Source organism: Sturnira hondurensis, unplaced genomic scaffold (genome assembly GCF_014824575.4).
Source record: "Sturnira hondurensis isolate 20B ecotype Veracruz unplaced genomic scaffold, ASM1482457v3 Scaffold0024152, whole genome shotgun sequence".
Taxonomy (NCBI): Eukaryota; Metazoa; Chordata; class Mammalia; order Chiroptera; family Phyllostomidae; genus Sturnira; species Sturnira hondurensis.
In genome coordinates, this window is record NW_028096783.1 from 9,367,960 (window position 1) to 9,384,019 (window position 16,060).

Genomic DNA, 16,060 nt, shown 5'->3' on the forward strand with positions numbered 1-16,060 from the left:
TTCTGCTTATCCATTCAACTGTAGACGGACATCTGGGCTGCTGCCACCTCTTGGCTATTGTGAATCTGTGCTGCACTGAATGTGGTCATGCAAATATCTCTTCAAGACCCTGCTTGCAGTTCTTTTGGATACAGACCCAGAAGTGGGATTGCTGGATCATGGAAGCATCTCTTTAGAGTGAAACAAGTGCTCTAAAATTTGATAGTGGTAATAGTTGCAATAACCCTAGAATATACTGAAACCATTGAATCGCACATTTCAAAAGGGTGAATCATACGGTATATGAATTATACCTCAATAAAGCTGTTAAAAAAGACAACTTTAAAGGCTGAATCAAAGAGATAGTTACTTAAGGATTTTGACCAAACTGGACAATGAATCTGGTTAAATAACCAATCAATCGTGTCATTCAGGTAATTCTGACTCTTATTTTCAGTGACTCGGCTGGCTGTTTGGGTGTTTTTCTAAACAGAACCTCACTGCTTCTTCAACACTGATCATTAGGGAAAGCACAAGAAAGAAACGGCCAGTATATTTTTAATTCACAACACTAAACCTTTTCATATTTTGTGTCAGAAAGCGCTCTGAAGAAATAACAAATTGACACTAACTACAGCGATTTTTATTTCATCTGTCCTATAGGTATGCCATTCCCCAGATTTTTAGAAGGCCTTAGTTCCCTAACTAAGGCAGGATTTTACTCACTTTGACCTCATATTCACTTTTTTGAAATGTCACAGTCATTTCACAAAGAAGGTACTCAAAAGACAGGGTTTGTTTCCTTTCTTTGGCAATAAAAAATATAAAATTAAAAGGTCTTATGTCTAATGTCACTGAATGAGGAAATAGGTGTTAAAAAAACAGGAGAGATGTCGAGGAGAAAGTGCACATCAGACTCAGAGCCTTCTCTCTAACTGTCAGACACAACTAGGGACGCCTGCAGCAACCCAACAGCCACTGACACTCAGAACTTGTCTCATCGTCTTCGTCTCTTGCTTCACCCAGACATTTTCAGTTGTGTCAAGGCTCAAAGGTGCGGCTTCGGAAAGACAATAAATGGGACCATCTCAAAGATTTCTCATGATCTATTCCGACCAGAGCAGAGCAAAGTAAGGGAAACCTTACTGATCTGACTGATCACTTTTAAAACAAGAGACTCCACATGTTTCACAGCAAAGAGATGAGTTTGGAGGTCAATTCTCCATCATGGTCCGAGGTGGAGACCGAAACGATAGTTCAATATAATTATAGGGACGGGTTTGTTACGTGGGACAGTCTTTTCAGATTACACATCTTGTATGCTTCCTCAGCTTTTCCTGAACAATCTCTCAGACTTGATTTTAAGTGAAGGCTAAAATACTAGCAGTTGATTTCAGATTCTTATACATTTTTGAAAGTCCGTCTGTGTGCAGAAGCAAAATTATGAATGGCGACCCGAAGAGTTGAGTTTCCCTCAGGGATATCGCAGGAACTGAGGACTGAGTGTAGTGCCCGGGTATATGCTGCAAATAAAGGTGTGCACATTGATGAATGAATGATTCCCATTCTCTCTTCCACCCCCTTCCTATTAGTACTGCTTCGCTACCCAGGTCCACAGGTATTGATTTAACTACATGAATAAATATTTACTGAGCACTTACTACATGTCCAGCACTCCAGGAGGACAGGAAAGATAACAGGGAGGATGGACAAAAATAACTGCAGTGCAACCTTCCAAACCAGAGACATATGCAGAATGCCATCCCATAATGAAGTTCAGAATAAATGCAGACTATCCAAGAGAGGATGGAAAAGGTTTCCGGAAGTGGACATTTCAGATGGTCTTGAAGGTTTAATAAGAGTAACAGAAAGTATTCTAGGCAGAGAAATCAATGTGTGAGGTGACACAGGTATTAAAAAAAGTGACACATACTGGTGTGTGACAACAGCAAGTTCAATAAGGCTGAGGTCTCACCTGGGGCCGCAGAGAAAGCATGCCAAACATGCCATGTATTTTGTACCGTAAAAACCTAGAGGTTGGAGACTAGGGGAATAGCAGCATCAGATCTGTGATTTTAAAATATAAATCACAGAGATGGGGTAGCAGGAATGCAAATACTTGCAGAATTTTCAGCGTGTGCATCAAGGTGACATAGTCTCTGCACTACGTAAACCAATGTATTTAAGAATAAACAGGAAACAGAAACATTCGTGACAACGGGAAGGACCCCGTTCTCTCCAGCTGGGATTCCTAATAAAAGTTTACACTGGTCCTCATTTTCCTCGGGGGCCCCTGAAAAAACAGGTGGTCTAATGTGATATACACGGTAATAAGTCTGGGTGAGATAACATTAAGGTATTTGGATAACAGGGTATTCGACTGGACAGAAGCCTAACTTAATGGCCCAAAGAGGCAAGCTCTAATATTCCTCATTTACAGGAGGAGCTGGAACCCAAGTCTTCCTACAGTGGAGGAAGCTGGAAATATTTCCCCAGCACAAATGGAGACAAAACGGTAACAGACCTCAAAAAGAAACATAACTCACTATAACCTATTTTTATTGACTCAGAGTTGTTTTGTAAAGGGGTTTTAACAGTCTGATATATAGTAAACACTCAATATATGCTAAATTGCTACAATGACTACTTTTGAAAAAACTGCCACCAGGCCCCCACCATTCCTGTAAGAAACTTACCTCTGTGGTTTTTATAGAAAATACAATTGTTGGCACAGGTATCAGGATGAGCATCCCAAAAGCCAGGACCACAGCAGCACAGCGGAGGTAAAGTGATGTTATACAGCTGCATTTTCTCTTGGATCTGGGCCCTTAAAGCTTCCATGTATCTGCAAAAATACGGTATGGTCAGTGAACCACTAGAAAGAGAATGAGCACGAGTCCCGATTTTACTACCAGCTGTGACTGTTAAAACTATCCTACACCTCTGTGCCCAGCTCCTCCTCTTCGTATCGGGAAATGGCACTAGCATTACATAGGGCTATTCCCAAGAAGTATCTGGTGAAGGTCTGTACCCCTGAAAGTATGAGACACCCCTGTCAATTCTTGTAAGGAAAAGAACACCGACTCCCTGAAGTCTCTTGTACATCTGGAACTTCACGCAAAACTTGCCAGAGTACCTTTGGTACTCCTTTTCTCGTTGTTGCTGTTTCTGCCTGGCATCTTCCACTTCCGCAAGCTCTAGCTGGGCTAACATCTCACTCATCTTCTCCTCCGAACACGGCTCTTCAGGCAAGTTCATTCTTAATATCCTCTGCTCTTCTGCATAACGTTGCTGCTCTTTCTTTTTCTTAATTCTGAGGACAAAAATCATAATATGGTTAGGAATTTTATAAAATCATCATTTAGAATTAGCTGCTAGGTCCAAATAATTCCAGAAGTTCCCAGAAATAAGGGAGTCAGAAAATCAGTTTAACAGCTTCAAAAACAGCTTCGAAAACTGCTGGCTGATTCGAGTTCATCCTAGAGTCTGTGTGTATGAGTGTGTGCATGTGAGAGTGTGTGTGTGTGTACCCACACATACATGCACTGCCTCCCAGATGAAAACGACCAATGGCTACTATCAAGAGTTTTTCTGTAAGAATCCAAGTACAAGAGCTTTCTCAGATTAAAACTACAAGTAGACAGGACTTTAGTTTTTAGCAAAAAATGAAGTAACAGACACTAGATCTGCCCTCTTGCACTAAATAATCAAATAAATAAATCAACCAACCAACCAACTAGTCAACCAGACAAAACACACAAAAAAATGATTCTCAAAACTCTAGACACCAGGCACTGAAAGACAGTGGTCCTTGATAGACGGCAGACAGATGGGGCGAGCCCTCTAACCACCTGAGCTCACTGACTTGAAAGTTTCCAGGCAGCTGCACTGGGCAGGGCAGCTGAAGCGGAGCGTAACAGAGAGGAAGCTGGAGGTCTGGGGTTACAAAGGCAACTAGAGTTCGTGAGACAGAGTGCCAGAGAGGAGAGGGCTGCTCAGAGAGAGAACTCCAGCGATCTCCAGAGAGGCTTCTTCTAACACACAGCAGAGCATTGTGCATGAATGTGAGGAAATGCGGTGGTGAGCCATCTAAAGGGTAATAGGACAGCCGTGGGGATGCGAAGTACAGTACAGGAAGTAGGGCAGCCAGAACACGTACACGCATGACCAGTGGACATGAACAAAGGGGGGGATTGCCTGAGGGAGTTGGGGAGTGCTGGGGGTAATGGGGGCAAATTGGGACAACTGTAACAGCATAATCAATAAAATATAATTTAAAAGAAAAAAATATAAGGGTAACAGAGCACCGTGCCTTGTGCTTACACAGAGCAGGGAATAGTGCCTGTTCCACCAGTCAGGCTCAGAAAACCCATAAAGCATGGGGCATTGGGCTCCTTTCAGGAGGAGCTACCTCAGCAGTGGGGATGATAACCAGCCCTAGATTGAGCACTGTTCCAGACACACCTTACAAACTGCAAAAGCGAAGCCCCAGAGCAACTTAACTGCATCTGAAAACAAAGCTCAGGAAAATCTATAAGAATGCAAAGATATCCTGCAACCAATAAGGTAAAATTCACAATGCTGGACATCTAATCAAAGATTATCAGGCTTGCAAAGAGGAAAGAAATCGTAACTCACAATGAAGACAATAATCAATCAAAACCAATATAGAGCTGACAATTATTACAATTAACACACAAGAACATTAAAACAGTTTATTACAACTATATTCTATATGTTCAAAAGTTAAGACATAAAAAAACTGAAATCAAACTTCTCAAGAAAATAACAATTTCTGAGATGAAAAACACACTAAAGAATAGGTCTACATTTATTAAAGAAATGGAATCGACAATTAACCTCCCAAAACAGGAAGCACTAGGCCAAGACAGGCTTACTGGTAAATTCTACTAAACAATTCAGGAAAAAATTATACCAATTCTCTACAATGCCTTTCAGAGAAAGGAATACTTCTTAATTCATTCTACTACCAAAACTAGACAAAGATATTATAAGAAAACTACAGATCCACATTTCTTATGAACACAGAGGCAAAAATATTACCAAATCAAACCCAATAATATATAAAAAGATTTATCTACCATGACCAAGTGGGATTTATCCCAGGAACACAAGACTTGTTCAACATGAAAAACATCAATCTATCACATCAACAGCCTGCTTAAAAAAAGAAATCACATGATTCTACGGGTGCAGAAAAAGCATCTGACAAAATCCAACATCATTTACAATAAAAACTCAGTAGACTAGGAATAGAGGGGAACTTTCCAAATTTGATAAAGAATACTTACCCAAAAAATCCTACAGCTAACATCATACTCAAAAGTGAGAAATAAGACAATTTCCCACCTCTAAGATCAGGAACAAGGCAAAGATATCCCTTCTCACCACTTCATTTCAACATGGTATTGGAAGTCCTAGCTAATGCAATTAAACAGAAAAGGAAAAAATAAAACTGTCTTTGTTCACAGATGACATAATCATCTATGTTCTTCCCAACCTGATCTACAGATTCAATGTAACCCCAATAAAAATCCCAGCCAGTTATTTTGTAAATATTAAAAACTGATTTTAAAGTTTATATGGAGAGGCAGAAGTCCCAGAATACCAACATAATATTAAAGGAAAGGAACAAAGTTGGAGGACATACTAGTCAACTTCAAGACTTACTATAAAGTTACAGTATTCCAGAGAGTGTTGTATCGGTGAAAACACAGACAGACAGAAAAATGGGACAGAACAAAGAGGCCAGATATAGACTGTCATGAATATAGTCCATTGATCTTTGACAAAGACACAAAGGCGATACCACGGAGCCAACAATAGTCTTTTTCACACATGGTACAGGACAACTGCATATCCATCTGCAAAAAAATAAATCTAGACACAGACCTTACAGCTCTCACAATAACCACCTCAAAATGGATCATAGAGCTTAATGGAAAACACAAAAGTTATCTCCTGGAAGATAACTTAGGAGAACACCTAGATGATCTTGGCTGTGCTGATGACGTTTTAGATACAACCCCAAAGGCATGGCCTATAAAAGAAAGATGATGAGATGGACTCCATTAAAATCAGGAACTTCAGTTATACAAAAAATGCTTCAGAAGAATGAGAAAATAAGCCAAAGACTGAGAGAAAATATTTGCAAAAAACACATCCTTTTAAAAAATATTTTATCTTTGTTTTTTAAATATATTTTATTGATTATGCCATTACAGTTGTCCCATTCCTCCCCTTCATTCCCCTCCACCCTGCACACCCCTCCCCGACCATTCCCCCCCTTTAGATTATGTTCATGTGTCACAAATTCTTTAGATTCTATATTTCCCATAGTATTCCTGCCCTCCCCCTATCTATTTTCTACCTACTATCTATGCTACTTATTCTCTGTACCTTCTCCCCACTTCTCCTCTTCCCACTCCCCTGTTGCTAACCCTCCATGTGATCTTCATTTCTATAGTTCCACTCCTGATCTAGCTGTCTTAGTTTGCTTTTGTTTTAGGTGTGATTGTTAAGAACTGTGAGTTTGCTGTCCTTTCACTGTTCATATTTTTTATCTTCTTAGATAAGTCCCTTTAACATTTCATATCATAAGGGCTTGGTGGTGATGAACTCCTTGAACCTGACCTTATCTGTGAAGCACTTTATCTGTCCTTCCATTCTAAATGAAAGCTTTGCTGGATAGAACAATCTTGGATGAAGGTCTTTGGATTTCATGACTTGGAATACTTCTTTCCAGGGTCCAACTTCTTTGGGACTCTCTGAGCTTCCTGGACTTCCTGGAAGTCTATTTCCTTTGCCAGATTGGGGAAGTTCTCCTTTATTATTTGTTCAAATAACTTTTCCACTTGTTGCTGTTCCTCTTCCCTTTCTGGTACCCCTATAATTCAGATGTTGGAATGTTTAAAGATGTCCTGGAGGTTCCTAAGCCTCTGCTCATTTTTCTGAATTCTTGTTTCTTCATTCTTTTCTGTTTGGTCATTTTTTTCTTCCGTCTAGTCCACTCCCTTGATTTTAGTCCCAGTTTCCTTTCTATCATTATTGGTTTCCTGTGCATTTCTCTTCGTTTCAATTAGTTTAGCCTTCATTTGTTCCTCTAATTTGTGATTAAAATCAACCAGTTCTGTGATCATCCTGATTACCAGTATTTTGAACTGTGCATCTGACAGATTGGCTATCTCTTAGTAGCTTAGAAGTATTGGTTCTGGGGCTTTAAGCTGTTCTTGAGCCATAATATTTTGGTCTGCTCACGCCTGTTATGTATGAGGGGCGGAGCCTTAGGTGTTCACCAGGGCAGGGTGATCCAGTCGCTGGGTTGTGATGCTGTATGTGGGGGCGGTCAGAGAGGGGCAACGGCATTTTTTCCTTTCTCTCTCAGATTTCGGTCCCCTCTGCTGCTTCCTGTAAGCAAATTGGGCTTTTCTGGTGCTGGTTCCTGGATGTGTGAACTTGTGCACCCTCCAGGACCCTGTGGGTCTCTTCAACAAACTGTCTGTGAGCCTGGGAGCTTTTCCCAGCACCTCGACCCCGAAAGTTTTTCCAATTGGTGCTTTTAGGCTTTAATTCCTGGCGCTGGGGCCCTGGGTTGCGAGGTCTGTCTCACTGCTCACTCCTTTGCCTGATTTATCTGCGTGCGAATGTGTGACCATGGTCAGCCAGCCACCTTGCGCCCTCACTGGATCTGCCCATTGCCACCCCACGCCTGGGATCCACCAATTGCCACCTGAGCTACTGGGTCGGTCTGCCCGATTATTCCTGTGTGACTCAGCTCCGCCAGCCACCGACTCCACCCCTCTTACCAGTCTGGATGAATGGTTCGTTGCTGTCGGACTTCCATACAGTCCAATTTTCTGTGTTTTGGTTACGTTTTTGTTACTAAAACTTTGTTGTCTTTAAACTTGGTTGTGGGAGGAGGCACAGTGTTTCCACCTACGCCTCCTTCTTGGCCGGAAGTCTGCTTCAAACACCAGGTTTTCCATTTCCTCCCTGAGGTCTTCCAGCATCAATTTGGTTAGCAATTTCCTGCCGGAGCCATCTACATCTTGATTATTTGGTCAGTCTTTCTGGGATTTCATATCAGACCCCCTTGGAGAAAGACTCCAGTACCTCTGATCCAAACACATCTTAAAATGACTATTATCCCAAACATAAAGAGAGAAGATCCCTAAAAGTAAACAATTCAAAAACAAACAACCTAATTCAAAAATGTGCCAAAGACCTGAATACAAGCATCAGCAAAGAAAATATGCAGATGGCAAATAAGTGATTACTTATTTGGCCAAAAATCACTTATTTTGGCAAATAAGTAATCACTTATTTGGCCAAATGGCCAAAATCTGGAACACTGACAATATCAAATGCTAGTGAGGATGTGGAGCAACAGGAACTCTCATTCATTGCTGGTAGAAATGCAAAAAAGGAACAGCCACTTTATTAAACATACTCTTATCTACCATATGATCCAGTGAGGATGCAACTTGGTTTACCCAAAGGGTTGAAAACACATTCACATAAAACCTGCACAAAGATGTTTACAGCAGCTTCATTTATAACTGCTAAATCATGAAATCAACCAAGATTTCCCTTAGCAAGTAAATGGATAAGTAAACTGTGATACATCCAGACAATGCAATATGATTCAGTGTTATAAAATAATGAGCTACCAATGAAAAAACACAGAGAAACTTAAATGAATATTACTAAGTGAAAAAGCCAATTTGAAAGGATACATACTGTATGATTATAACTATATGACATTTTGGAAATGGCAAAATAATGAAGACAGTGAAAAAATTCAGTAGTTGCCAGAAGCTGGAGGAGAGGAAGGTGAAGAGTGATGAGTAGGCAGAGCATAGAGGAAGGACTTTTAGGGCGGTAAAACTATGCTGCATGACACAAGAATGAAGGATACATGTCATTATACATTTGCCCAAACCCATAAATGTACAGCACCAAGAGTGAGCCCTAAAGTAAACTATAAACTGTGGGTGACAATGTGTCAATGTAGGTTCCTCGTTGTACCAAAGGTACCGCACTGGTGGAAATGCTGATAAAAAACCACAAACCAAAACCTCAATGAGACGTCACCTCACACCCATCTGAGTGGCTACTGTGAAAAAAAAATCAGGAAAAAAAATTTTTTGGCAAGTATTTTTTTGGCAAGTATTTTTTTTGGTGAAGTATTGGCACGGATGTGAGAAACTGGAATCTTTGTGCATTGTTGGTGGAATTGCAAAAAGGTACAGCTGCTATGGAAAACAATATGGAAGTTCCTAAAAAAGACTGAAAATAGAACTACCATATGAGTCAGCAATCCCATGTCTGGGTCTATAACCAAAAGAACTGCAAGCAGCGTCTTGAAGAGATATTTGCACGACCATGTTCAGTGCAGCACAAATTCACAACAGCAAGAGGCAGAAGCAGCCCACATGTGCGTCTGCAGTTGAATGAACAGAATGTAGTGTACACATACAATGGAATACTAACATTATTCAGCCTTAAAAAGGAAAGAAATCCTGTCACATCTGATAATATCAATAAGCCTTAGGAACATCCTACCCAGTGAAGTAAGCCAATCACAAAAAGGCAAATACTATATAACTGCATTTATTAATTTGAGGGTCTAAAGTAGTCAAATTCATAAAAACAGACATTAAAAGAGTAATTGGAGAAGAGTAAGAACAATTTTATGCCAATAAATTTGACAACTTAGATGAAATGACAAATTTGTTGAAAGATACAAACTATTAAAGCTTGTTCAAGAAAAAGATATCCAAAATAGCCTTCTATTATCAACACTGAAACTGTTAGGAATCTTTCCATAATGGAAATGCCAGAAACAGATTCACTGGCAAATTCTACCAAATGTTTAAGGAATAAATAATACCAGTTCTACACAAACTATTTCCCAAAAACTGTCGAGAGCACTTCCCATCTCATTCTATGAGGCCAGCATTACCCTGAAGCCACAACCAGTCAAAGACACTACATGATACTTACAGACCAGTATCTCTCAGACACAGATATAAATCTAAACCAGGGGTATCAAACTCATTTTCACTGGGGTTCACATAAGCCTCATGATTGCCTTCAAAGGGCCAAATGTAATTTTAGGACTGTATAAATGTAACTACTCTGTAACTAGGGGCAAGGAGCTCGGCACTGCCACCAAGTAGAAACAAGGTGCCGGGCTGGATAAAACAAGGTGAAGGGCCGGATTCGGCCCGTGGGCCTTGTGTTTGCCAACTGTGTTCTAATAAAAAATTTTAGCAAATCTAATCTAAAAGGATAATAAATTATTATTTGGTAAAGTGCATCCCAGGAACACAGGGTTGATTTAATACTGAAAATCAAACTATGGAAATACTTTCTCTCTAAGATCAGTGATTGTCCACTTTCATTACCGTTCTTCAACGTTGTCCTGAAGGTTCTGGCCAGCATAATCAGGTAAGAAAGAGAAATAAAAACACCAAGATTAAAAGAAAAACTAAAATTGTCTTTGTCTGAAGAGGACATGCTCACCATGTTAAAAAAATCCAATGGAATTAAGTTTTATAAGGTCTCAGGGTGCAAGATCCACTTCCAAAAATCAACTGTGCAATTCCATAAACTACCAACAGAAAGAAATCAGACACTGAAATTTTAAAAAGTACCATTAACAATAGCACCAAAATATGAAACTTAAGGACAGATCTGATCAAAGATGTGAAAGACCTATACACAGAAAACTGTAAGAAAATTATTTAAGAAGAGGGAAGTGAAGGAGAGATACCTTGTTGAGGGTTTGTAAGACTAAATATTGTTTAAAGTGTCAATTGTCCCCAAATTATCTGTAGATGAAACACAACCAAAATCCAAGAAGGCTTTCTTTTTTTTGAGGGGGGGTGCTGGGGGAGGGACAGAAATTGGCAAACTGATTGTAAAATTCACATGGAAATGTGAAGGGCCTAGCAGAGCCGAAACAACACCGGGGAAAACTGGAGGGCTCACACCACCTAATTGCAAGACTATAAAACCACACTGATCAAAACAGCATGGTATTAAAAATAGACAAGTATAAATCAATGAAATAGACAAGAAAGTCCAGTAGTAAACCCACACATATATGGACAACTCATTTTTAAATACCTTTACTGAGATATAATTTGCATAGCACAAAGTTTGCCTTCACCACAGTGTAAGATGAGGACATTTTCATCACCTCTAAAAGAAACTCCACACTACTCACTGGCAATCACTCTCCACACTCTTCCCGATAGCCCTAGGCAACCAGTAATCTTTCAGTCTCTGGAGATTTGCCTGTTCTAGACATTTCATATAAACAGGATCATACAATACGTGGCCTTTCATGACTCATTTCTTTCATCTAGCACAATGTTTTCAAAGTCCATGCATGTTGTATCATGTACCGGTACTTCATTCCTTTTTATTAGCGAGATTCCACTGTATAGATATACTACATTTCATTTAAGTATTCCTCAGTTTTGGGACATCTGTGATGCTTCCGTTTTCTGGCTATCATGAATAATGTTGCTCTAAACATGTGTGTAAGCTCGGTGTGGATGGACACTGCCAGTTCTCCTGAGTATACACGTCCCCAGCAGTGGAACTGCTGAGTCATGTGGAAACTCTATGTTTAACCCTTTGAGAAGCTGTCAAACTGTTTTCCAAAGTGACTGTGCCATTCTGCATTCCCTACCAACAATGTATGGGGATTCTAGTTTCCCGCATCTTCATCAGCACTTATTCCTAGTTTTTTTAAATTAAAGCCACTGTCCTGTGCCTCGTGTTATCTCACTGTGATTTTGACTTCCCCAATTATTAATGATGCACCTTTCGTGTGCTTATTAGCCATTTGCATATTTTACTGGGAGAAATGTTCATTTAAATCCTTTGTCCTGGGAATATTCTTGCTGTTCTGGTTTTGTAATAATCAAGGCTATATTAAGACCATGCCTGTGTCCTGAGACCTAGTTCCTTCCCTAGAACTGGTTTTATAAATGCTGGTGATAAATAAACAAAGAAACAAACAAACAAATCCCTTGTCTTCTTTTTAATTGGACTGTCTTTTTATTACTGACTTGTAAGAGTTCTTTATATATTCTAAGTCTTTTATAAGATATATAATTTGCAAATATTTTCTCCCATTCTGTAGTTGTTCTTTCACTTTCTTGTTGGTTTTTAATGAGGATCGAGTTCGGTTTATCAATCTTCTCCTTTACTGTTTGTTGGACAGCTGATTTGTAACAACTGCACACAAGCAGTGCTGTGGAGAAAGGACAGCATTCCCAACAAATGGATATCCACATGCAAAAAAAGGAAATTTCACACCATATATGAAAATTCACTCAAATTGGATCACAGATCTAAATGTAAAACTTATAATGAAAATTTTTCTAGAAAAAAAGTATTTGTGACCTTTGGTTAGGCAATGATTTTTTAAATATGACACCAAAAGCATAATCTATAAAAGAACAAATTAAAAATCAGAAATTATTGAAATTTAAAATTTCAGCTCTTTAAAAGACAATGATAAGCCCTGGCTGATGTGGCTCTGTGGACTTGGAGCCGGCCTGGGAATCAGAGTCGTCAGTTGATGCCCAGTCAGGGCACGTGCCTGGGTTGCAGGCCAGGTCCCCAGTAGGGGGTGCACGAGAAGCAACCACACATGGATGTTTCTTTCCCTCTCTTTCGCCCTCTCTTCTCCTCTCTCTAAAAATAAATAAATAAAACCTTTAAAAGACAATATTAAAATGAAGACAAGTCACAGACTGGGAGAAAATTTTTGCAGAGCATATACTGATTAAAGGACTTGTATCCAAATTCATTTAGAAACTCTTAAAACTCAACGATAAGACAACTAATTTAAAAATTTGAGTGTGAACAGACAATTCACCAAAAAAAATTATATATAGATGACAACACTTGAAAAGATGCTCAAGAGCATTGGTCATTCAGGAAATGCAAATTAAGCCACAAGGAGATACTCCTACACGCCTGTTCAAACAGTGGAAATCAAAGGGACTGACCACACGAAGCACCGGTGAAGGGGTGAGGAGACTGGGATTCTCTGTCATTGATGGCGGTAATATGGAGTGGTATAACCACTTTGGAAAACTTTGGCAGTTTCTTTTAAAAATAAAATTTATACTTATCATATGACCAGCCTTTCTACTCCTGATTATTTACTCAAGAGAAAAAGTAGAATACTTCTAAAGACTTAAACACAACTGTTCATTGTAGCTTTATTTGTAATAGTCAAAAACTGGAAACAGCTCAAGTGTCCACCAACCAATGAATGGACAGACAAACCGTGGTCTACCCACACAATGGAACACTACTCAGTAGCAACAGGGAACACACCGTCCATGCACACAAAAAGAATGACTCTCAAAATAATGTGCTGAGTAAAAGGAGCTGGGCACAAGAGTATGCACACACTGCACGATTCTAGAAAACGCAAACAAATCTTCAGTGACCTAGCGCAAACCCATTGCTGCCGGGGAGAACGGGGCAGGGAGGGACAGGGGAGAGGGGCTACCAAGGGCATGAGGAAACTTTTGAGAATGATGGATATTTTCACTATCTTGACTATGGCAGTGGTTTCATGTACATACTTGTATATGTTTATACTTTATATGCAGTTTATTGAATATCAATTACACTTATTTTAAAAATCACCTATGAGTAGAAAGGAAATGAGTAACTCATTGAGAAAATCATAAGAAATCTAAGTAAAGAGTTTTTGTTAAGAAACACAACTGACTCAGGACTCGAACTTATAAATATATAAACATATGCTGATAATTTTAGTTGCTAAAAATTCCATTGAAACAAATGAGTTACTCTTTTCTGAACAGTAGTATGAGGTCAATTCATACCCATACCTCTTCAGTAAACCATTGACTGCTGAAAATTCTGGGTTATATTACTGGCAGGCTATTTACTCCAGGGGAATTAGGCCTTCCTTTTAGTTAGATTAACACAGGTATATATTTTAAAGCCAGAACCATCCTACAAAGACTTAAAGATCAGGCCCTGGAAAAGTACAAGAGACACAATAGCTGTATTGTACGAACACCTAAGCCTATCCAGATTCTGACAGCTAATCACTAGCAGAGTGTTAAGGCTACTTTAAACAAGAGTTTTCTTACAACTGATCTCCCACGCTTGCTATTCTTTCCTTGCTATTCTTGCTATTCTTGAGCTACAACTGCTTAAATCTAAACTGTCTCAATGAGTACGGAATGTAAACATAGCCTTTATGGTGGGGTTCAAACTCAAATGCAATATAAAGTTGTAATATGGCAGAGGTGAGGATCCCATTATTGCAACGTGGGCACAGAGGTATGTTTTGATACATGTGAAGATCAAGATTTAAAGGCGCGTAAGGCAGTGACCCAGGAATGTGAGAGAGGTGATATGGGGAAGGGCCAAAACAGGCATATGCTCATTGAAAAATACATGTTGTCTTGCTCTCTAAAAAGAGTACTGAAGTGAAAAGATCACAGGTGCTCTTGGCTAGGGACCTACGTCCACAGGGATCTTATTCTAAAGAGAGCCAGGAAAGAAAAGTAGTTTGAGGACATTCATATTTGCTTAGTTCAGTAACTCCTTACCTTGTGGAAAAAAAAAGATTTTTCTGCAGATAATTAATTAAATTGAAGCTTTCAATGCTGAAATTTAAATGGAACCAAGTGAATAACAACAGAAAAGCTAAGCCACTGTTATAATTCTCTATACCAGTAAACCAAGAGCTAAGGAAACAGATCAGCATTGTTTTTCAAATGTTGACACCGTAGGTCTTAATAACAGGACAGTTACTACAAATGACGGACTCAGCCCCTCTCCTTGTGCGCCTCACTGCTCCTCTCCTCACAGTCAAACATCTGAAGAGCTCTCTAGACTTCCTGTCTCTGTTTCCTGGTAGCTGCCTGCGCTCCAGTATGGCTTTATGACCCACCAATCGCTCCACTGAAACAGTACTCTCAGGTCGCTGGTGGCCTATAGGTCGTTTAATCCATCTGACATTACTAAAATTCTGTAGCACACCAAAAATATATATATTTTGCTGATCTGACCAAAAAATAGGTATAATTTTGATTTATTCAGACCAGATGGCTAACGTTTTGTTGGCTAACTTTTTATTTGACAGTCTAAGGAGAGAGAGGTCAGCAACCCCAACTAAATAGTCAGGCACTGCATGTTTTAAACATTCTTGCAGCCACTGGTTGAAAACCGGTGACCCAGCACGTACATCCTCAACAGGGACAATACTGCACACAAAAGACAAAAATTGATTCAAAGAATCTGAGACGTTAAAATACTTTGTGGCCTCCCAAAGTCACAGTACCAGAACAGACAGACTGTCTAGGCATTCTCCATTTCTCACTCTACCCCGGCTCCCTGGGTGACTTCACGTCCGTCTATCGTCTGCTTCAGTTGCCAGCCACCACCACCTAGAGCTCATACAGCCACAGCTCCACCACAGACCACCCCTCTAAATGCAAACCTATCCAACCACTGCCAACGTGACATCTCCACCACAGGGTTTTGGTGGCATTCTTCTAGGAAAGGAATCCACAACTCTGACCAGATTCTCAGGTTAATAACTACTGCCACAGAGTAGTTTCAAAAAGGATCAAATCAAAAATGACAAAGCTACCTGAAAAAGTTGATATAGACACTCATTCTACAAACACATTTTTAATCTTGTCTGATGTTTTTAAGGCCACTTGCATAAATACACCTTTTACTTATACACAGCAGAAAGTAAAGTAGGTCAGAAATCACCATGTCGGTATGTTTTTTTCCTCCACTGACGCGAACACACATAACCTGGTAGTCTAAGCCTAAACCTGGGATTTATCCTCGAATTCTCTCACAGAATCCTTTCAATTCTCTCTCGCATGCTCCTAAAACTTCCTCCTCCTCACTGCCTTACTGGCCCCGGCTTCTCTGAAAAGCCGTTCCAGACTCTGAAGGGGCTAGATGACAGGTCAAATGCATCTGGGGCTGAATCCCAGTTCTGCTGTTGTTCAGTAAGATCCTAGGC

The 16,060-nt window shown here is 39.8% G+C and overlaps 1 protein-coding gene and 1 non-coding gene across 4 annotated transcripts in view; one reads left to right on the forward strand and one right to left on the reverse strand.

Annotated features, from left to right (window-relative positions):
• Positions 1 to 676: 676 nt before the first annotated feature.
• Positions 677 to 16,060, reverse strand: part of CCDC15 (coiled-coil domain containing 15) — a 52,217-nt gene continuing 36,833 nt past the window's right edge. For all 3 annotated transcript variants that reach the window (XM_037038268.1, XM_037038266.1, XM_037038267.1), the window contains 3 exons: positions 3,116 to 3,292; positions 2,676 to 2,824; positions 677 to 1,502 (listed from right to left, as the gene is read on the reverse strand). In XM_037038268.1, the coding sequence (XP_036894163.1) occupies positions 1,381 to 1,502; positions 2,676 to 2,824; positions 3,116 to 3,292 (448 nt within the window). In that variant the 3' untranslated portion in view covers positions 677 to 1,380. The remainder of the gene's footprint in view (positions 1,503 to 2,675; positions 2,825 to 3,115; positions 3,293 to 16,060) is intronic.
• Positions 11,904 to 12,020, forward strand: LOC118981525 (small nucleolar RNA SNORA72). The gene has a single exon (XR_005065358.1). It is a non-coding gene; the product is annotated as a small nucleolar RNA SNORA72 (small nucleolar RNA).